The following is a 22912-nucleotide window of genomic DNA, read 5'->3' as shown; positions in this document are numbered from 1 at the left end:
AATACCTGGTTGATACCTAGGATGCTGGCAGCAACCCGTGTCAACCATTAGTGCCAATCAATTTGAGTGTTCAGTTGATTGAGTTTCATGTTTTATGAATAAACATTTTACAATAATAATAATAATAATAACAATAGTAGCAGTAGTAGTAGTAGTAGTAAAGTTGGAAGGGACCTTGGAGATCATCTAGTCCAACCCCCTGCTCAAGCAAGAAACCCTATACGATTTCAGACAAATGGCTGTCCAGTCTCTTTTTAAAAAACTTCTGGAGGCAGGTTGTTCCACTGGTTAATTGTTCTAATGGTCAGGAAGTTTCTCCTTAATTCTAGGTGGCTTCTCTCCTTGATTAGTTTCCATCCGTTGCTTCTTGTCCTGCCTTCGGGCGCTTTGGAGAATAGCTTGACTCCCTCTTCTTTGTGGCAGCCCCTGAGATATTGGAACACTGCTAACATGTCACCCCTCATCCTTCTCTTCATTAAACTTGACATACCCAATTCCAGCAGCCGTTCTTTATATGTTTTAGCCTCCAGTCCCCTGATCATCTTTGTTGCTCTTCTCTGTACTCTTTCTAGAGTCTCAACATCTTTTTTACATCTTGGTGACCAAAACTGGATGCAGTATTCCAAGTGTGGCCTTACCAAAGCATTGTAAAGTGGTATTAATACTTCACATGATCTTGATTCTATCCCTCTGTTAATGCAGCCTAATACTGTGTTGGCTTTCTTGGCAGCTGCAGCACACTGCTGGCTCATATTTAAGTGATTGTCCATTAGGACTCCAAGATCCCTCTCACAGTTACTACTATTGAGCAAGGTACCACCTATACCAGTGCTGGCGAGCCTTTTAGAGACCGAGTGCCCAAATTGCAACCCAAAACCCACATATGTATCATCAGGTGCCAGGTGGGCGTGGCCCATTGGGTGGGCATGGTCCATTGGGTGGGCATGGCTGCAGTGGTAACAGCAAACTGGGTGGGACTAAAAAGTTCAATCAATCAATTCCAACTTTGCGAGATCTTTTTTTTCCCCCGCAAGAAGTTGAAATTGATTGATTGATAGAACCTTTTTTTTTGCACATGGCAGCAGAGGCCTAAAGTGAAAAGGTTTTATAAAACCCAGTTGAAGGTCTAGGACTGGGGCAATGGCACGCGTGCCCACACAGGGATCTGCGTGCCACCTGTGGCACGTGTGCCATAGGTTTGCCACCACAGACCTATACCATACCTGTACATTTGTTTTTTCTTGCCTAAATGTAGAACCTTACTTTTTTCACCATTGAATTTCATTTTGTTAGATAGTGCCTAGTGTTCAAGTCTGTCCAGATCCTCCTGTATCTTAAGCCTGTCTTCTGGAGTATTGGCTATTCCTGCCAGCTTGGTGTCGTCTGCAAATTTGATGAGTTCCCCATCTATCCCCTCATCCAAATCGTTGAAGATGTTGAAGAGCACTGGGCCCAGAACAGAGCCCTGGGGCACCCCGTTACACACTTCCTTCCATGTATATGCATTGAGGACCACACACTGAGGACCACACACTGAGTACAGCCGGTCAGCCAACAACGAATCCATCTGGTGGTGATGCTGTCTAACCCCCATTTTTCTATCTTATTGAGTAATAGTTTGTGATCTACTTTATCAAATGCCTTACTGAAGTGCAAGTAAATTATATCCACAGCATTCCTCTGGTCTACTAATTTCATCACTTGGTCAAAGAATGCAATAAGATTTGTCTGGTATGATCTGTTTTTGACAAACCCATGTTGGCTTTTAGTAATGAGTTTTCTTTTTCCTCTAGGGGTTCGCTGATTCATTGTTTGATTATCTTTTCCAGAATCTTCCCAGGTATTGAGGTCAGGCTGATAGGTCTGTAGTTTCCTGGATCCATTTTTCCCCCTTTTTTGAAGGTGGGAACTACATCAGCTCTTTTCCAGTCCTCTGCTAGTTCCCCAGTGCTCCAAGATCTTTGAAAAATATAGTTCAGTCGTTCTGAGATCACATCTGTCAGTCCCTTGAGAACCTTGGGGAGTAATCCATCTGGTCCTAGTGATTTGAACTCGTCTAGGCTGGACAGGTGCTCACTTACCATTTTCTTGCCTATCTTAACTTGTGTTTCTATTCTGTTTTTATGGCACTGGTTTTGGTAGGTTGGACTGTTTTTTCCCTTTGTGTAAAGACAGATGCAAAAAACGGGTTAAATAGTTCTCCTTTCTCCCTGTTGCTTGTCACCTTCTTGCCACTTTCCCCCACTAATGGACCAATCATTTCCTTAACTTTTTTTCTTGTTTTTTACATGTTGAAAGAAGCTTTTTTTGTTATTTTTGACTTTGGTCACAAGCCTTAGTTCATTTTGAGCCTTAGTTTTCCTCACTTCATCTTTGCAGGCACGGGCTATTTGCTGATATTCTTCCTTATGTGCCCCTCTTTCCACTTTTTATACTTGTCCTTTTTATCTTTCAATTTATCAGAGAGTTCTTTATGCAGACATGCTGGGTTTTTTTGAGAGCTGTTATTTTTCTTGTTTGTTGGTATAGTGCTAGACTGGGCTTTTATTATCTCACTTTTCAAAATTTCCCAAGCTTCTTGAGTTGTTTTCCCTTTTAGGATTTTCATCCATGGAATCCTTCCCAAACTCTAAGTTTATTGAAATTAGCTCTTTTAAAGTCCAAGACTCTAGTTTGACAGTGTTCTGTTGCTTGTGCTTCCAGAATGTTGAATTCCAATATTGCATGATCACTTCCCCCCAAGGTTCCTGTGGCTTCAACACTTTCTATCATTTCATCTCTGTTAGTGAGGATTAGCTCCAATATGGCTAATCCCCTAGTTCCCTTTTCTATTTTTTGGGAGACAAAGTTGTCTGCTAGGTTTGTCAGGAATCTGTCTGATCTTCCACTTGGTGCAGAGTTTGTCTCCCAGTTGATGTCAGGGTAATTAAAGTCCCCCATTACTATTGTGATGTGCTTCCTACATACCTTAGCTGACTAGCAAAAAGTTCATCTATTTCCTCTGTTTGGTTGGGCGGCCTATAGTATACACCTATGGCAATGTCATTTCCCCCCCTTTTATACTGACCCAGATGCATATCCCAGAGACAATTTCATGATGGGCATATTCACAATCATAAAAAGATTAGAGATCCCTCAATAATTAGTTATTAGATGAAGTTGCTTACACATAGAAGAACAACCTGGTTTTAAAGAAATTAGGCAAATTAATGGAGAATAAAGTACCAATATCATGATAACATCTGTATGACATATTTCTCATACTAATAAAAGGAATAGCAGATACCAAAACAAGGGATAAATACAAACTGCCTTGCCTTCATGCAAAATGAAAGAACCTCCTTACCACTGCACAGAAATACATCACACAAACACACACACATACAAGGAAATGGAAGAGAGTTCTGGCAGCTACCTATACATTTCTCATCTGAAAGTACAGTATTTGCTAGAAATCTTCTGTGGCAACCCTACCTTTCTTCTAATCCTGCTATTCACCAGGATTCTTCCCATGTTGGACCTTGCCTTAAATCAATTTAGACTGTAAAGAGGGAAGTCTGACAGTCAGTTCTCCAAAAATGAATGAATAATGCCAGGAGTTTTGACTGGATTTACCATTATTTTCAATAAAGTTACTGGATTATTTTCCAGTCACATTTTTAATAAATTACCTCATTTTCACTCAGGAAAATTAGAAGTTTGGCTAAAACTTTTCGAGGTTTTCAGGGACCACACCAAGGTCCTAAAATAAAGCTCAAATAGCTGCCAATCTGTATCACTAACTCTTACAAATTTCCTGTTTCAAAACATTCTAAGTCCCAGTGAACTGACAGCTTCATGCTGTTCCTTTCAGATGGTTTAGTTTTCTAACGGGGGGGGGCTTCATCTGCACATGCCCCTTTGATGCTCAATTTAATCAAAATTTCCTCCTGTGACTGAAACTACAATCTTTTTGCAGACACTCAAGGGCAAAGGTAATGTGACACTGTTAAACTGAATTTGCTAATTATGTCCTACTACAATTTAGGGCATATGATTCCCTTTGCACCTAGAAGCTCAGACGTTTATTATTTGCCTGAAAGATGGCTAGGAGAGAGATTTGTGCATAAGCCTAGCTCTCTTTGCTAAATGTCAATATAATATTTTGTTAATATAGTGTACCTCGCTGGGCAAAAGTGGGAGAAGATGGAGGTGAACCAATGTTTGTTGTCTTTCAGATGCTGACAAAAAGTTGCAAATATAATCTGTATTTTCTGCTTCTGCTCGTATTATTTAATTATGCTTAGAAAGGCTATAGTCCTACTTCCCTCTTGTCAGTGAATAAGCCTAAATCAGGCTTAAGCCTAAATCAATTTAGACTCATATTTAATATTGCCATGTATGGGATGGCAATGAGCAAATACAAATTTTTCAAAACTTTTTACAGGAAAAAGTGTTTCTGTAGATGGGTTTCATATTGGCCAGGAAAAAAAAAGGGGGGGGGGGTTGAGTGTTTGAGGAAAATGGGAGAACCTACTGTTGTGTTATTTGTCTGACAAGAGATTTGTGCCATATCTTTTTTCAGGCATTGGAACTTTACTGTTCCTCATTGCACTCTCTGGAATAAATTTTGAAGGTACCCTGGGAAAAGGGGGGCAGGGAGAATTAACTGTCTCCTGTTCACTGAGCAGAAATTGCTTCTACTTATGGAAACACCTCACTGCATTCTGTCCAGGGTTAGAGGCAAATGCATAATATGAAATTTGCTACCGTTCTATATGGTTTTAAAAAGCAGCCAGGAAAAAATATATGATCTAGGCAGACATTCGGTGTATTGAAAATGAGAAAAGAGAAAATAAAAACCGAGTTTTGGGGGGACCATTTAAAAGCTGCATTCTCTAATGGAAAGATTAATTTCCATGGTACAGTAGCAGCTCTAGGCAGAGGTCGTAATTTATATCCTGCTTGTCATGTCTCTTGGCCCAACTGTGTGCTATAGAGTATCATTAGACAGTCTGGCCCAGAGAATGGTGAGATTGGACTGATTCACAGGAGAAGCAGCTTGGAAACAGCTTGCCTGAAGATACCATTTGGTAAAATTGTTTTTTTTTCTCTCCATCTTTTAAGACATGTAACTGTAAATTAAGGGAAGATTTCAAGCTCTGGCTTTGGAGGAAACATTTGATAGAGTGCTAAAGAAGAATTTTTACATTCTCCAATTTTCATGGAATAAAAGGCTGATAACAAGCTACTTGCCACATAAGTTTTCTCAAGGAGGAAGGATTATACCATCTAAGAAGAAGCTAGAGCACGTTGCCTTAATGTTTTGCCTCTGGCAGTCTTGAAGGATAACCTTCATAACATTCCTATGGGAGACTAGAGCTACTCTTTGGCTCCGGTGAGGTGGAGACTGTGGGTCATATTCTACATATGGCTCTTTTCAATGAAGGTCTTTTTGCTTCTCATATTCCATTTTTAACTAATAGGCCAGAAAGATTGGATATATTTATACTTCTTTTTAATTGATAGAACACATATAGCTGTTACTGTCAGTGCTTTTTTTGTAAAAGAAAAAGGTGCCGGAACTCACACATGTCATACAACCCGCCTTGCCTACCCTACAAGGTTCCATCCAAAAAAGGTGCTGGAACTGCATTCTGGCCGTTCTATGACAAAAAAAGCCCTGGTTACTCTTAAAGCTGGTAAATTTTGTGCTATGGTTTGTTGAATCCACCAAATGGCATTTCAGGAATCAGGTTAGTGATCTTTAGTGATTTAAATCCTAAGCTTAGTGGGATCCTGCTAACATTTATTTATTTATTTATTTATTTATTTATTTATTTATTTATTTATTTATTTATTTATTTATTTAAATTTCATTTATACCCCGCCCTTCTCCAAAGACTCAGGGCGGCTTACAAGCTTAGCAGTAGCCTTCATTCTATGTATATGCCTGCTTATTAGGGCTTTCACACACACACCCCAAGCGGCATTATTACAAAGTCAGCTTAATTGCCCCCAACAATCTGGGTCCTCATTTTACCTACCTCGGAAGGATGGAAGGCTGAGTCAACCTTGAGCCTGGTGGGACGCGAACCTGCACTAATTGCAGGCAGCTGGTGTTACTTAGGGAGGCATTAGCCCACTGCTCCACCAAGGCTTTCATTATTGTTTTGTTTGCTTTACTACAATATATACTTAGTTTCGACTGGACAGTGATTATAATAAAAGATTACATAGATTGATTAATTATCAAAACCATAAAACTAAGCTCTTGACACGTGAATGCTACAAATCATATTCACAAACGTGCATGAACAGATACATCCTTCAAAAACAATATCTAATTGCAGCTCCTGATGATGAATAGTTGCTCAAGACCTACTCTGAGTTGTCTTGCCAGCAACGTAACTCGGATTTAGTGAAAAAAGTACCTCTCTCTGTGTATTTTCTCTCTAGATTCTTTTTTTGTACAGAATAATTAAAACTTACCCATTTTGTTCATATTTGAGACTGGAAACAAATCCCACTGATTCCACATCTGTTTGATAGTCAATGCTATTCTTCCATCTTCTATAATTTTTGCGTGTTAAATATCCCCTGAAAGCTAAACATGCATTAGCAAAAACTAAGATTAAAAATGGAGCAGCATTATCTGATATTTTGCAACATACAGAATACTCTTTGTTCAACCTCTAGAAAGAAAGAAATTCAGATTTGTTTCAGTTCTGCAGCCTCTGGCTACAAAGTTTGCTGTCCATTACAAAGGATGGTATTGCCAAAGGTCTGATCTGAGAACAGCTACAGATAGATTTTGTCAGCAAGCTATTTTTGTAGAGAAAACTGAATCACCATTTATTCTGAGCATTAACAAGATACTCATCCTAAGCATCTGTTTGGCAAATATTTTTATTTTATCTATTTTAATACGCTTTCATCCTTCCTTTTCCTCAAAGAATTCTAGAAAATTCATGAATTTAAATACTGAGTAATTAAGGGTTTATCTCTCTGTATTATAAAGCACAAAGTATCAGCAGAAAAACATAATATCAACGATATTATATATATATATATATATATATATATATATATATATATATATATATATATATATATATATATATATATATATATATATGTTATTAAAACAGCCAGCCTAAGAAGTAATGAAGTGTTTCACTGCTTCACTTTAGCAGGTGATGTTGGCACTAAGAATAGTCACTGATATGACCTCTAATTCCAATCACTCGTATTTCACCCAAGGCCAGTGTGTTGTGCAATTAGCTCACATGGTGTAACAAGATGGTGGGTTTGTTGTCACTGTGAGTTATGGTGGGGGAGGCACGAAGGGAGGCTCAGCCAATCTCAATGTATACATGGTTGTACTTTGACAATAAAGGTTCATTCATTCATTCAGTAGTTGTAGAAACATAGAATAGGAGTAACCAACTTTCTGCTCACCAGACGTTTTTAGCTTTAGCATCTACAATCCCTTGTCCGTAGAGCTGAAGGAATTGTGGAAATAAATGACAATTCCACTCCAAAGCGTTCTGAGACCAACAATTATCTACTCTTATAGAGATGGCTCTGAAGAAGTTTAGGTGATGCCAATGTCAATGTCCTGCTGTTTATAAGAGCTTCAGGTGTGGGTGTGTCACTTGACAAGCCCACAATACTGACACTGACCTCCCCTAAGTACCACTGAAGACGTTACCTAGCCTGGTAATGAAACATTTGGAAATCAACCTGGTAATGAAATGTTCAGAGAACGAACCTTCACCCTCACATGCCTGGGTATCAAAGGTTCCATGCAGGAAGGTTTTCATCTTTATTAGTGTTCATATAGATGCGAAGTAATTCCTATGTAATATGTTTTCAAAATATTTTGCTAATATTGATTGGAGAGCCAGTTGGGTGTAGTGGTTAAGGCATCATGCTAGAAACCAGGAGACGGTGAGTTCCAGCCTCAGACATGAAGCAAGCTGGGTGACCTTGGGCCGCTCACTTATTCTCAAGCCTTAGGAAAAAAGGCAAGAACAAACCACTTCCAAAAAAAAACTTGTTAAGAAAACTTCAGGGACTTGTCCGGTCACTCACTAGGAGTCAAAAATAACTTTTTATTTAAGGGATAAAATAACATAAAATAAATAAATAAGTAAATAAAATAATAAAATAAAATAATAAAATAAAATAAAATAATAAAATAAAATAAAATAAATAAAATAAAATAATAAAAATAATAAAATAAAATAAAAATAAAATAAAACAATTTCATGCCCCAATATCCCATGCCCCGATATGTCAAGAATTGAGCTCCAATGACTCAGATTTGAGACTATGCCCTTCTTTCAAGAAGAAACCAACTTATCAGTAAGAATTAACTTGGTTGAGGATTCTTCCAGAAAACTAGCTTTAATTTTAATTTTAATCAACAGAATCTCATACAAACATTAGTAGACACAAAACTGAATTCTAGCTGAGGAACAGCTTTTGCATAAAAATGGAAACTGTAGCACAGATCCCATAGAAAAGAATATTTGTAGCTCAGGGTTGAACTGTGGGGTCCTTGGTGCTCTCTGAGCTTGGTTGTTTTCTTGCAGACATTTTATTACCAAACTAGGTAAAATCATCAGTGTGATGAAATGTCTGCAAGAAAACAACCAAGCTCAGAGAGCATCAAGGACCCCACTGTAACATAGTTCCTAAAAATTATATAGAGTTTATTCTAACGTTCTTGTGTCTTTGAAAGCAGCTGTACAAAATGTGGCTCAAATTTGATAGAAAAAAATGGGCCATTTATCTTCTCATTCTGCCTTGCAGTCAACAGTGTTCCACTGAGCTATAGGCCAAGTGATATAGACACATCATTTTTGGAAAGAACAAATACCGTAGGTAAAAGACAACTGAATAAGTAAAATGCTTTCCTTTATTCCATTCAACAAAGAGATATAAGATAGGCTAGTCAGTTTTATGTTGATATTTCAGAGACAATAATAAAATGTCTTTAAGTACTCTGAAAGCAATGGAGTAAAATTTACCAAAAATCAGCATGGATTCATCTGACTTGATAGAGACTAATCTTAATCCTTTTTAAAAAGACAAGTTAACTTCCTTAATAGATGATGGAATATATATTATATTTTGATTTGACAAAGTACTTCATGACTTTCTAATTTCTAATTAAGCATGGGGCCGGATGACATGACAATTAAGGGGATACATAACTATTTCAAACATTATATACCTATTGCTCATTAGTGGTATGCAATGGAATTTAGTCCAGGGTCCTTTATTTTTCATTTTTATTAATAACTTGCCAGAAGAAGTAAAGGGAATGCTTATTCAGTATCCATATGATGCAACATTGGGTAGGGTAGTTAATTCCTTGGAAATAAAATTAAAAATGATCTTAATAGAGAAATGGTAAATAAAACAGCATGAACTTTAACAAATAAATAGAGAATTATGCATTACAAACAGGAATGAGAGTCCCTGGGCTGGCAATACTCTTGTGAAAATGATATTGCACTGCACATAAAAAAGGGGTGAGCTTCAAACTCATGATTGTGGTCACTATCTTGATTTTTCTGATCTCCTACCATGGGCACTCTTATTTGCAGCGGTCAGGCCCACATCTTTAAGGGAAACAATGACACTGGCAACTCCAGGAGGCACTAAGGATCAATTTCTCAGTGGGGCAGCCTTTATTTCCTTCTAATGCATATTTTCTTCAGACAGTAAGAGTTCTTGACAGTTTGTTTCTGGATGACTATTTAAAATCCTGTTTTTGAGATTGTGAATAGAGAATGATAACAACTGCCTTCTTGGCACCCTCCAGCATATATATAAAATAGTCAACAGAAACCCTGTTTTCTGATGCTGCATTCTAACAATGGAACATAATCCCCAAACCAATTTGTGTGATAAAAATGTTAGTTATTTGTAGGCAATTGGTAAAACTTATTTCATTTGTTAAAACTTTTAATAAAACAGAGTTGCATCTCTTATTATACTACTATCACTTGCCTTCTTTGCTTTCTATTTTATCCTTTTATTGTAGTAGTTTTTATAAGATGCCTCAAAGATTATTTGATCAAAGAGAAGTTTGTTTTTTTAAATGAAGGGAAGGAATCAAATCTTTGGAAATAATAACATAACTAAAATCAGCAAACCATTAGTGTTTTTAAAAAGCTAAGCCAAATATATAATGTTTTAGGAAAATCTATCAATATTCCTAAAAATAATATAAAAGATTTTAAAAGCTGCCTTATGAACTGAACTGGGGTATTTTCAACTCTCTTAAAAGATTTCTCAAATTCTTTAAATGGATATAGAAATTCATAGTTATAAAAATTGTAAAGCAACTTTGTAGTTTGCAGATCTCATAGTCAACAGAACAATTGTCAGCTAATTTAACACATCTGGAAGACACCAAGATGGGAATCCTGTAGAAATGTAGATAATGGGGGGGGCATGATTATCATTGACTTCTGGTTCTTAGTTATCACTTTGTTGGTTGGTACTGTATAAAGTGTAACAGTATTATTGTGTTGCAACAACTAGGGATGAGAAACAAAGAGAATTAAGCATTTGGATGACTTTATCTTCCTGATTAGAATTTTGAACTAAAGAGAACAATATTTTTGCTACTATGAGCTGCACTTAAAAAAAAGATTGAGGGGCTAATGGCCTTGGGACACGATAATGATATGGTACCTGGAGAGAATAAATAGAGTATAGGTCTATTTTTAACAACTTCTTTTTTTTCATTTTAAGAGAAATAGGAATTTTTTCCACTGCTTAGCTTTAAAAAAGAGGAAAAAATACTTCACTAAATTTGAGTAGTACCTAAGCTAAAGCAATGATGAGTTCATATAATTTGTCCTGGGGGCATATCTGATTTCACAACTTAAATAAATCCAATTAAATTTCAAATTATAGTATCAGTTTTCCAAACTCAACTCAACAATAAACTTATTTCTCACATGCTCTGGGTTTTGACATTTATTAAAATATTTCTAGCCCACCTTTCAACTCTGCAGTGGAGCCCCCAAGGCGACTAACACTGAAGCCTTTTTTTTCTCTCCTTAGAACACATTTACTTTTTCCCCCTCCACGTTTTATCAGCGTCTGTTCAACTGCTCGCCTAGCCACTTGTGTATTTGAGAATCTATTTATTTTCAAAATGCAAATGCAGCCTATCTCTAAAGACTGCCTTGCTGGAAAATAAACAACCTGAACAAGACTTTCTATCCGGCCGCGATCTCTTGCTGTCAAAACCATTCGAAGAATATTCTGAAATCTGAACGTAGCCTTCCCCCCCCCCCCCGCCCAACAATTAAAATGAGCAGGCTAATCCTGGAAGAATTATTCAGGCAAAGCATTCCCCCGCCCCCTTCCCTTCCCTTCACACAGTATAAAGTAATGATAAGGTCATTTACAAAAGAAACTACTGCTTTTGAAATGGTGACTTGTAGACAAGAGGACTGCCTGGAAGTGGGCCACAGATAACAATTAAGGCTGCATTCACCTCTCAGACACCTACACCACCACCACCTCCCAGTCTTTGGAGCAGATTCTGATGGAGAAAGGGTCCAATAAGGTTAATACCCCGACTTTGATCTCTGTCAGGGCAAGAATTAATTTACATTTCAGATGAAAAAGGTTGACAGCATGAAAAGGCATCTTGTTTCTGGTATGTGCATGTGCTGTAATAGATTGGGAATTCTGAAAGGAAGTTCTGAGGAAGCTAAAGGGATAAACCTCACTGCTGCTTTTGCTGGGAAAGAGATGAAAGGAAAACAAATTTCAGCATGAGCTGTGTAAAAAACATGTAAGCCCAGGGCTTCCTAAGTTTCAAGGCCACCTTTTCTCCTCCCACTCTTGATTTCTTTCTCCCTTTTTAAACTTCTTCTTTTTTAAAAGAAACTTATTTGACGTTAGATGATTCCTTCGAATGCTTTGGCAATAAACCAAAACTTCTTCAGAGAAACAAACGTCCTCAGGCTTTATTTGTAATGCTGGTCATATTTTGTAGGCATCTTTCCTGAGTGCTTGGCGGTAGGGTTTCTATAGCCTCAAACATTGCTAATGCAACAATTGCGATACATATTGCTTGAGAAGTAAAATCCTGAAAATGAATGGCCAATACCATTTGAAGGCACAAAGACTTTAATGGAGAGATTCCGAAGCATAGGCTAGACACTGTACAACCCAATTTTTTTTTCAGGAAGACGGATTTGACGCCCTACTTGAATTCTCCCATAGAAGCAATACAAATAACTCTTTATAACATGGGTTGGAATAAAAGTGTTATTGATAGAATTTCATATGCAGCTATTTCATGCTTTCTTTATGCTGTCTATATGTTATGGCCTCTTGTTTAATATCCCTGTACAGAAAATCAGTGTCCTAAACTGGGGTAAAGGTGTGCCAATTTTACATGAAGGAGTAATTTCAAATGCATCTCAGTTGTAATCTCCAAAAATATTTTTAAAGAACTTTGCCTTTAGAATTCCTGTGTCCTGATGCCAGTATACATATATCAGCAGCCCACACATTCCATTTATTTATACTGTAAGGGATACTACCCCAGACATTCTATATATACCTTATACTATGGCTCTGCCATGCTCTCAGAATTCATGTGATTTTTTGCTGAGATTGGATCAATTATTGTTTTCTTTATCAAGCACTGATGGCAGGAGACACTCTGTTAAAACAAGATGCAATCAAGGCAGATTTGGAGACACATACCCAGATGCTATGACATCTAACTTCAAAATATCTGTGTCTTCCTCTTATAGTATCTTTTGCCTGCTCTTCCAGAGAAACAGAAGATGGAAAGGGAAAACTACATTGAAAGTTTCTCTGATATTAAAACAAAACAAAAAAAAGGAATGCACCGTATTGCACTGCTAGGGGTGTAAACATAAAATCACACATACCTCTGATACATTAATCATTTTGTACAAATCTCTAAAATCCTTATTAAAACATCATTTTAAAACCTGCATGAATCAATGTGAGAGCGCACTCTCAACTTTGGGTATGACTGGACCATCTGTTGCTCCTCCTGGAAATTTTTTTAAAGTTTCTAGCCCTCATCTAAGAGCTTATTCAGTGAACAAGCCTCTACTTGATGAGCTTAATTCAGTCTGGAGTCATTCTGAGCATAGGTGTTATGTCCGGTGCCGCGACAGATGACTCGGAGACAGGGTTAGGTTTAGTCTACTTTATTATACTCCACGTGGCCGAACTGGCCTTGCTTGCCCCAGTTGCCCTTATATGCCCGGCATCAACCTGACACTAGCCAACCCGCTGGCCCCAATCTCCCGCCTTGCTATGGTCACCCAACCCGGTGTCCAGGAATTCCCGCCGGCCAGGTGGGCCAATCAGGTGGCAGGACAGGTGCTTACAGAACACCCCTTCCCCCCCAATTGTAAGCTAATCTATACCCTGTTGCTCATAACGCCCACCTGATTCACTCTCTTATATAATCCCTTAGGTATGCCGGAGGCCTGTGTGCCCTGGCAGGGTATCTACCTGGTTGACTGTCTGGCCTAACCTCCCTTCCCTGGACCGGCCTCGTTGACACTGGCTGCTCCCCCTTCTGCAGGTGACCCACTGGCTGTGAGATTTTGGTGAGTTCTCTTGGCACTGTCTCGGTGACTGGATCTGATGCCCCTGGTCCTGTTGTGTTAATTCCCGGTGATCCGGTCTCTGGTGGTCCAGCTATGCCTGTGGTGTAAGGCCCGGGTGTCTGAGCTGGGAGTGGTTCAATGTGTGTGTTACTCTGCTGCTGCTGTGTCTCTCTGGTTGCCTGAGGGGTATTCTCTGGGGCCCTTTTCCTGAGTTGGTCAATGTGTCTCCTGACCTGGCGTTCCCCTTCCCCTTCTATTATGTAAGATAGTGGTCCCAGCCTGTCCACAACCACTCCCTGTGTCCACTTGTCCCCCTGGCCATAATTCCTGGTCCACACTAAATCCCCTATGTTCAATGATCTGGCGGTGTAGTCTTGTTCTGTTTCAACCGTTGCCCTATCCAGGTGGAGTCTATCTAATTTGGTTGTGAGTCTCCTACCCCACCTCATTTCTGCTGGGCTCTCTCCCGTTGCTGTGCACAGTGTTGTATGTTGTGCCAGCAAGAACTGAGCCAGTCTCTGGTGCCAGTCACCTACAATGATCCTGCATAGTGCTTCTTTGGTTGATCTCACGTTCCTCTCTGCCAATCCGTTGCTGGAGGGATGGAAGGGTGCCGATGTTGCATGTCTAATCAAGTTGGCCTTAAGGAAGTCCTGAAATTCAGTAGAGGTGAATTGAGGCCCATTGTCAGATACAATTATGTCAGGTAACCCATGAGTGGCAAAGAGTCCCCTCAGCACCTGTATTGTTTTGACTGACGTCATGTTCTTAACAGGCACCACCTCTAACCACCAGGGATGGCTGTCAACCACTACTAAGAATGTTTGTCCCTGGAATGGCCCTGTGTAATCTATGTGTATTCGGGATCAGGGGTTGTGTGTGGCCTCCCACCTGTGTACTGGTGCCTGGGCTTGTTCAGGCCTAGACCTCTGGCACTGGTAGCACCCTGCTACCCACTCCTCTATGGCTTTGTTTAATCCTGGCCACCAAAGGTAACTCCTGGCCAGGGCTTTCATGCGCACTATCCCCTGGTGTCCTTCGTGCAGTTCGCTTATGACCTTATCTCTCAATTTCTCTGGTACTATTACTGTTTCCCCACAAGAGGCATCCTAAGTGTGATGACATTTCGTCCCTTCTCCTGAAATAAGCCTGGAATTGTGGTCCTGGATTTTCCCTTTGCCACCCCCCCCCCTTGGAGCCACGTTGCTACTCTGCTAAGTACTGGGTCTCTATTGGTGGCGTTGGCGATGTCCTTGGCTGTTAGCGGGCATTCAGGGAGTTCTTGTATTGTGAGAATTTGCCTGGCTGGTGCTGGGTCTGTGTCTGTTTCTGGTAAGGGTAACCTGCTTAATGCATCAGCATGGCCCATTTCTTTCCCAGGTCTGTATTTGATGGAGAATGTGTATGCTGATAGGAATATTGACCATCTCAGCATTCTTGGTGACATTATTTGTGGGGTTTGCCTGTCAGTTGTGAACAGCCCCAGGAGCGGTTTGTGGTTGGTGAATATTGTGAAATTCCTACCATATAGGTCATCGTGGAATTTCTTTACTCCTGCCACGATTGCTAACGCCTCTTTATCAATTTGGGCGTAGTTGCGTTCTGCCTTGGTCAAGGTTCTGGAGTAATACGCTATGGGTCTTTGTTCCCCATCACTATCCAGGTGGCTGATCACTGCCCCCACCCCATATGGTGATGCGTCACACGCTAAGCATATGGGCTTCCCCTCAATGAAATGAGTGACTGTGGACCTACTAGATAGTATTTCCTTCAGAGTTTCAAAACTTCTGTGTTGTTCCAGCCACTGCCAAGTGGCTTTTTTATCCAGCAGCCTGTGCAGAGGTTCTGCTATGGCAGCTTTGTGAGGCAGGAATGCATGATAGAAATTTATGAGACCCAAAAATGCTTGTAACTCTGCCTTATTTTTGGGTGCTGGGGCTGATTTGATTGCTTTTATTTTTTCCTCTGTTGGATGTATGCCCTGAGCATCAATTCTGTATCCTAAAAACTCAGTGGAAGTTACTCCTATGGAGCATTTTTCCCTTTTTAATTTGAGCCCTGCAGCTCTGAAGCTCCCCAGTACCTTCTCTAACCTTTCAGCTAGTACATCCTCAGTTTCTCCTGCTATCAGCACATCATCAAAGTAAGGGCACACCCCAGGTATACCTTTCAAAGTCCTCTCCATGACCTCTTGAAATATGCCTGGGGCTGCTGCTATGCCAAATTGTAATCTGTTGACTCGGAATGCCCCCTTGTGGGTGACTATCGTTTGTGCATCAGCCGCTTCCCTGGTAAGTGTTAATTGCAAGTACGCTTGCGCCAAGTCTAATTTAGCAAAGATGGCGCCGTTCTGGATGGTCGCAAGGACCTGTTTCACCGTCGGGACAGGGTAAGCATGCTGATTCAAAGCCCGGTTCAGGGTGGCTTTATAGTCGGCACATATCCTCACGTCACCGTTGGGTTTGAGGAGGGTGACGATAGGCGTTTCCCAGGGTCCCCCTTCTACTGGTTCCAGTACTCCCTGGCCCACTAGCCTGTCTAACTCGGTCTCTATTTTTTGTTTAAGGGCGAAGGGGACTCTCCTAGCCTTAATTCTTATGGGGAGTACTGTGGGGTCTAAGTTAAATTTAATGGGTGGGCCCCTGTATTTTCCTAGCGTTCCATCGAAAATGTCTGTGTAACTATTGCAGACGGACTCTAGGTTCCGGTGCTGTACCGTGTTAATTCCCCTGTCCCAGATGCCTAATGGCCTGAACCAGTTGAGACCAATTAAGCTGGCCCTCTGGCCCTCTGTTACTAATAACTCTAGTGGCCCCTTAAACTTCTTAAAACAGACTTCAATGGTGACAATTCCCCTCACTTTAATGGGTGTCCTTTGGAAATCTGCTAATTGTATGTGTGTGCGTTTAATGTGGACCCATCGCCTGCTTCTAGCCTCGATCCGTGCCAACGTTTCCCCCAAAATTATGGATACTGCCGCCCCCGAGTCTACCTCCATTCTGCAGGGAATGCCCTGCAACCGGACCTCAATTTTTAATTTGGGGCTCAGCACTTGGTTGACGGCCTCAACCCTTCCCCGGTTAGGGGTGTGTGCCTGTGGCCTTCGGGTCTCTTTGCCACTATCGCAGGGGGTTACCTTACCTGTGGCCCAGGCATTGATGTCGTGGAGGTTTTCTCGTGGTTTGCTTCTGCAAATCACTTGGATGTGGCCGGTTTTCCCGCAGTTCCTGCATTTCACGTTTCAGAACCTGCAGCCTGCGTGGGGGTGATTTCCCCCACAGCTTCCACATTTGGACTCTGAGTTCCTTTGTCTGTTCGGGCCTTCCCTCAGTGATTTGGTTTGCTGGGCCGTTGGTGGCCTTCTGTGCCGGTCAGTGTCGTCGGGTCGGTTAGTTCCTGTGGTGGCTCTTCCAAATCATCGGGTGATTTCATCGATGTCGGTCTCCCATGGGTAGTCCTCCACCCCACCATCCACAAGGCACTCTTGGTGGATGGATCCGACCGCGCCGTTGCTGTTGTGTGGGGGGGGGTGTTTCGCGTTGTCCGGTGGCTTCATACGTTCGTAGTTCATCCAGGACTTCTTGCAGATTTCCTGTAGGCTTTGCTATAATTCTATTCTGCAATTGTTCATCTCGCAGCCCTAGAACCACTCTGTCCTTGATCCGCACTTCTAAGTTATCATACTTGCACCGTAGTGCGGCTTCCCTCACAGCGGCCACGAACTATGTTATGGACTCCCCCTGTTTCTGGTTCCAACGTTCAAAGATCCTCCTCCAGAAAAGCTAGGAACGCTTGGGGGTTAAATGCTCCCGTAGCTTCCCCAAGAGGTCTGCATACGACACGCTGGCAACTGTCACTCGCTGGTATAACCTCACGGTGACCTGGTATACCGGCGTTCCGCTGATTGTCAGTAATGCTGCTGCCTTTTTCCGGTCGTCTGTTATGCCATTTACCAGCATGTATCCCTAGACTTGGCCAACGTACTCTTCCCAGTCTTCTGGGTGTTTTGGGTCAAATTCTCTTATTGAGCTGACCTGCGCCATTCTCAATCTTTGTGTCCGCAATTCCGATGCCGCTGGACTAGGCTCTTGTTACGCTGCTGACGGCTCTTTGAATTTCCCGCTCCGTGCGCTTCCGCTCTCGCATCCTTTTCTCTGCTGCGCTGCCACGATCCCACCTTCGTTGCCACTGTTATGTCCGGTGCCGCGACAGATGACTCGGAGACAGGGTTAGGTTTAGTCTACTTTATTATACTCCACGTGGCTGAACTGGCCTTGCTTGCCCCGGTTGCCCTTATATGCCCTGCATCAACCTGATGCTAGCCAACCCGCTGGCCCCAATCTCCCGCCTTGCCATGGTCACCCAACCAGGAATTCCCACTGGCCAGGTGGGCCAATCAGGTGGCAGGACAGGTGCCTACAGAACAATAGGGATCCAAATAGAAAAAAAGAAATTGCATACATGTGTGTGGGGAAGGGGGTTAGACCATTTTGGGTTCAATCCTTGGCATCTCTAGTAAGACTAAAAAAATTCTTCCTGAAACACTGGAAAGCCGCTAACAGTGGTACACTAAAATAACCAATGATTTGACTGAGTTCCTTAGATAATTTGAGTTTCCTATTTAACTCAAATGGGGGGGGAAAGGTCTTCTCTGAGAGCAGCCTTTCTTAATCACCACATATAAGTCTTTCACTGGAGAAGAGCCTAATGGTGGGAAAGATTGAGGGCAATAGAAGAAGGGGACAACAGAGAATGAGGTGGCTGGATGGAGTCACTGAAGCAGTAGGCATGAGCCTAAATGGACTCCAGAAGATGGTAGAGGACAGGAAGGCCTGGAGGAACGTTGTCCATGGGGTCGTGATGGGTCGGACACGACTTCCCAACTAACAACAACAACAAATCTTTTCAGGCTGGGCCTGGTGGAGAGCGTTCTATTACAAATCCTGGAAGTGCTGCTTTAGAATTTCTGTTCACTCTTCACTTTTTACAGCAATTTCCAGTGACTTCCAAAAACAGTAGTCACTTTTCTTGGTATTCATTGTATACCACTGTGGTTTCTCCTCAGAGACAAAGGCACAGTGCAATACTTAAATATTCTAGAAATAGGATTTGACAAAATATGACCTGAACAGGGTCGGAAAAAACCCTTGTATCTATTTTTAAAGAGAAAAAAATTCTAGAGGGAGTAATTTAGGGCTGAACCATGTGACCACTTGTCCCAGTGCAAGTATGGGTCTCTGACCACGTTTTATAAATAGGAACACATCATGTCCTCAAAGGGTCCCAGCCATCAAGAAGAAAAGCTCCCCAACCTTTTTCCAATACACATTAAAAGTGACCAAGCGAAACTGACAAGATTTTTTTTTCCAGTTTTCCTTTGCAGCCAAAGCCACAGGAAGAATGGTTCGAATCTAGAGTCATCAGAAAGTGTTCATACAAAAGGTCTATCAACGGAAAGGACATGTCATCAAAGATGTACCCGCAAAAAGAAAGTGATTGGTGTTTGCTTTTCTGGCATGGATAGGAGGAGTAAAGAAGCAGAGGAATCTACCAGTTGGCAGCTGTATTACATGCAACCTAAACATCTGGCCACCGCTGAAGCCAAAGTAGAGGAAGGAATTGAATTCAGAAAAGGGGTTTCTGAAGCTGGCTTTGTTTCTAGCCAGTTTACCCACAGGAGTCAAGCAGCTTAAGGCTGCAGGGCTGCAAAGGATGAAAAAAAATAATAAAGCCCAAAGTGCGTAACCCTTTCCTAACCTCTTATTTCTTCCTAATCTCACTCCCTCCACCTGCTGTATCAAACAACTGCTTGCAAAGGGAAAAAAGGCTGAACCTCCTTATGCAAATAAGAGCAGCTGGGAAGACATTTTGGAGTACAAAGGCAGCCGTGAGGGGAAGGATTAAGCACTTTGCCTCCTTCAGCATATTTTGGTTCTCCATCCATTTCCCAAGTTGATTTCCCCCATATCACCTCCTACGATTTGGCTAATGCTTAGTTTAATCCTTCCAGACATTTTTTTTTATCACCAGGTTCAAAGCAAGATTTCTCTGTTCAAAGTTGCTGGCTCTCTTTCTCATACCAATAGTTCAAATTAGGAAATGGCTTTTTATTAGCTCAGGCTATGTGTTCATCCAGATCATTTGTATTTTCATGGGCAAGAAACCTCCAGAATCTCAGATAAAACACTTGCAGAGCCCATAGTACTAGATACTTTTAACTGGGCATTCTGGTGTTGAAGCCCAAATCTTCTGCAGGCAAAACATCAGCTCAGTTATGGCTCAGCCTAAAAAATGAACGCTCATATTCTTTTACTAAATGATGCCTGGACTTGTTTTCTTGTTTTCTGTCACAAAGCAGTGGGATTCTCCTGATTTAATTATGTTCATATTAATAGTCATAAAAATATTATTCTTGCTCCAGAATAGCCTGAATGGAACAGAGGTGAAGCACCAGAATATGAATGCCAAGCTTTGGGTGGCTGGAGACTGAATTTCAACATTTGGAACCATGAGGGGAAAGCTATCCAGTTTGGGCTGCAAAACTCTGAATGATCACTAAATAGCAGCAAAGCTATCCAGAAAACTCTCTAATGATTGCCTAGAATTCTATTGCTCAGATCTTTTGGCCCTAGTTAGAATCACATGGACAAGGCAATAATGCAAAGGATTCCAGATTGCACCACAGCTCCGTGATGTTTCTTTTAAAATTTATATTAAATCTACATGAAGTTTTACATTACAGTTTTTATTTTTTTAATGGCAGAAAACATATAAGAGAATGAGAATCCTATGCAGCACAGAGTACAGGTAGTCCGGGACTAATGCCACTACTGGGATCAAAATTTCTATTGCTAAACAAGGCAATTGTTACGTGAGTTTTGCCATGGTTATTAAGTGAATTAAGGCAGATATTAAAGTGAATCCTGCTTCTCGCATTGACTTTGCATGTTGAAAGCTAGCTTGGAAGATCACTAATGCCAATCCCATGACCCCAGGATGCTGTAACCATACTAAAAACAATGTCAATTGTGAAACACCCAAATGTTGGTCTTGCGACTGTGCGGATACTGCAATGGTTATAAGTGCAAGGACTGGTTGTGAGTCACTTTTTTCAGTGCTGCTGTAACTTCCAACAGTCCCTAAACAAATGGTTATAAGTTGAGGACTATCTGTATTCTAAATATTTATCATATTCCTCCAATTCGACACAAGATTCATTATAGTATGTTGGTACTGGACAACATTTTGGGTCATCAGTGTAATTAAACATAGATTTTATATTATAAACTGGCTCTGGAGACGGTGGTCAGACTAAGCAGTTTCCTTGGCTGTCCGAATCCACTGCATGTCAACTAGAGTGAAAGCAGTCGTCTGAACAGATCATAACTTAAGAGCCTTTTGTCTGGGCTGCACATTATTCTTATCAGACACAAGCCCTGACGTGGGAAATCACCCACAGTAAAATAGGTGTCAGCTGTGAAAATATTGTTTTAATTACCTGCTTGAATATGAATAGCAGCATCAATTCTTTTGTTCTTTATATCCTTGAACTTCCTACGAGTATCATATCCTCTCCAGGCTAAAAATACAAAGTCATGTGTTGTGAATTATACCGGCTTAAAGGAAAGGCTATAGAATGAGAAATGTGCCATAGTTTGATCTGTACCCCGTTCCCATCCAGGCACTATCCCAGTGGAGCAGCCTGTTGAATGATCAAAATCTGTCTCAGAAGCTCCTTTCCTGTAACTATGGACTTTTTGTATGGCATGTTCTGTCATTAGGCTTGGCCCTGACAGCAGAGAAATAAGCAAGTGTAGCAATCAGTTGCTGAATATAACTGTACTTAGAATAAATCAAACATTGCAGCAATAAAGCTGAATTGCTGAAGAAGTAGAGAAGAGGCGGCAGCTAAATGGTTACTAGCTCTGTCTTCCTACAAATGCCAAGCCATTTCAATATCAGGAATATATATATATTAAGAGGTCAAAGGATAGGACAGATGGATACCATTACTCATAGTAGTCTATTTAGATACTCTGCACTGTACTTCTGCCCCAAGGAATCTGCAATCTGCCCTATGTCTATCTGAACTGCCCTTACAATCAGATGTAGTGTTGACAGAATGAAAAATATTCATAAACATTTGTTCCCAAAGACTATAGCATTCTAGCACCATAAATATATTCAAAAAAGGAATGTTTGGTTTCCAAACAGTTTATCTGAAGGAAAAAGCATTACATCCACGCACTGAACAGGAAGCTTATGAGCAGGCTTTCTATAGATCACATCCAACTGGCCTAACATCAGGCTGAAAGGATGCCTGACTCTCCTACTATCCATCTCCAAAGTTCCAGAAAAAAGGTTGTAGATTGTAGTCTACAGGTTGTCCTTGACATTCAAACACAATCGAACCCACAATTATGGTTGTAAGTCAGGACGATAGCTAAATGGGTCATCACATAAGGTAAAGGTAAAGGTAAAGGTTCCCCCGCACATGCGTGCTAGTCGTTTCCGACTCTAGGGGCCAGTGCTCATCTCCGTTTCAAAGCCGAAGAGCCAGCGCTTGTCTGAAGACATCTCCGTGGTCATGTGGCCGGCATGACTAGACACCAAAGGCGCACGGAACGCTGTTACCTTTCCACCGTAGTGGTCCCTATTTTTCTACTTGCATTTTTACATGCTTTCGAACTGCTAGGTTGGCAGAAGCTGGGACGAGTAACAGGTGCTCACTCTGTTACGCGGCACTCGGGATTCGAACCACCAAACTGCCGACCTTCTGATCGACAAGCTCATCGTCATCACATAACTACACTCAATTTCACGACCTTTAAATTGTATTCACAGAGTCATAGAATCATTGGGCTGGAAAGGACCTTGGAGCTCTTCTATTCTAACCCCCTGCTCAAGACAGGAGTCTTATACTCTCCCAGTCAAATGGTTGTTTGGTCTGTTTTTGAAAACCTCCAGTGATGTAGCATCTATAACCCCAGAAGGCTATTCCACTGATTATTATTTTTTCCTTACTTCTAGATTGCATCTCTCTTTGACACGCTTCCACCCTTTACTTTTTGTCCTGCCCTCTGGTGTCCTAAAGAATAAGTCTATTTTCTCTTCCTTGTGGCAGCCCCTGAAGTTATGAAAGACAGTTGCTGTGTCCTGTCACCTTTGATCCTTCTCTTCATTAGGCTAGAGTCATACCTAGAAGCCTCAACCATTTGTCATATAATTTAGCCATCACACCCTTTATCAACTTTGTTGCTCTTGGCACACTTTCCAGGTCTCAACAACTT

General features: G+C 41.1%; 1 protein-coding gene across 1 annotated transcript in view; it reads right to left on the bottom strand.

Annotated features, from left to right (window-relative positions):
- The window catches only part of MYO3B (myosin IIIB), a gene marked incomplete at both ends in the record, with an annotated part of 400700 nt that overhangs the window by 50290 nt on the left and 327498 nt on the right, over nt 1-22912 (bottom strand). The window contains 3 exons of the mRNA XM_083368004.1: nt 4580-4620; nt 6472-6586; nt 21121-21201. Coding sequence (XP_083224130.1) covers nt 4580-4620; nt 6472-6586; nt 21121-21201 — 237 coding nt within the window. The remainder of the gene's footprint in view (nt 1-4579; nt 4621-6471; nt 6587-21120; nt 21202-22912) is intronic.

Source organism: Vipera ursinii, assembly GCF_947247035.1.
Source record: "Vipera ursinii genome assembly, chromosome: 1".
NCBI lineage: Eukaryota > Metazoa > Chordata > Lepidosauria > Squamata > Viperidae > Vipera > Vipera ursinii.
Note: the sequence above shows the minus strand (reverse complement) of the source record. Positions and strands in the feature narration are given on the sequence as shown.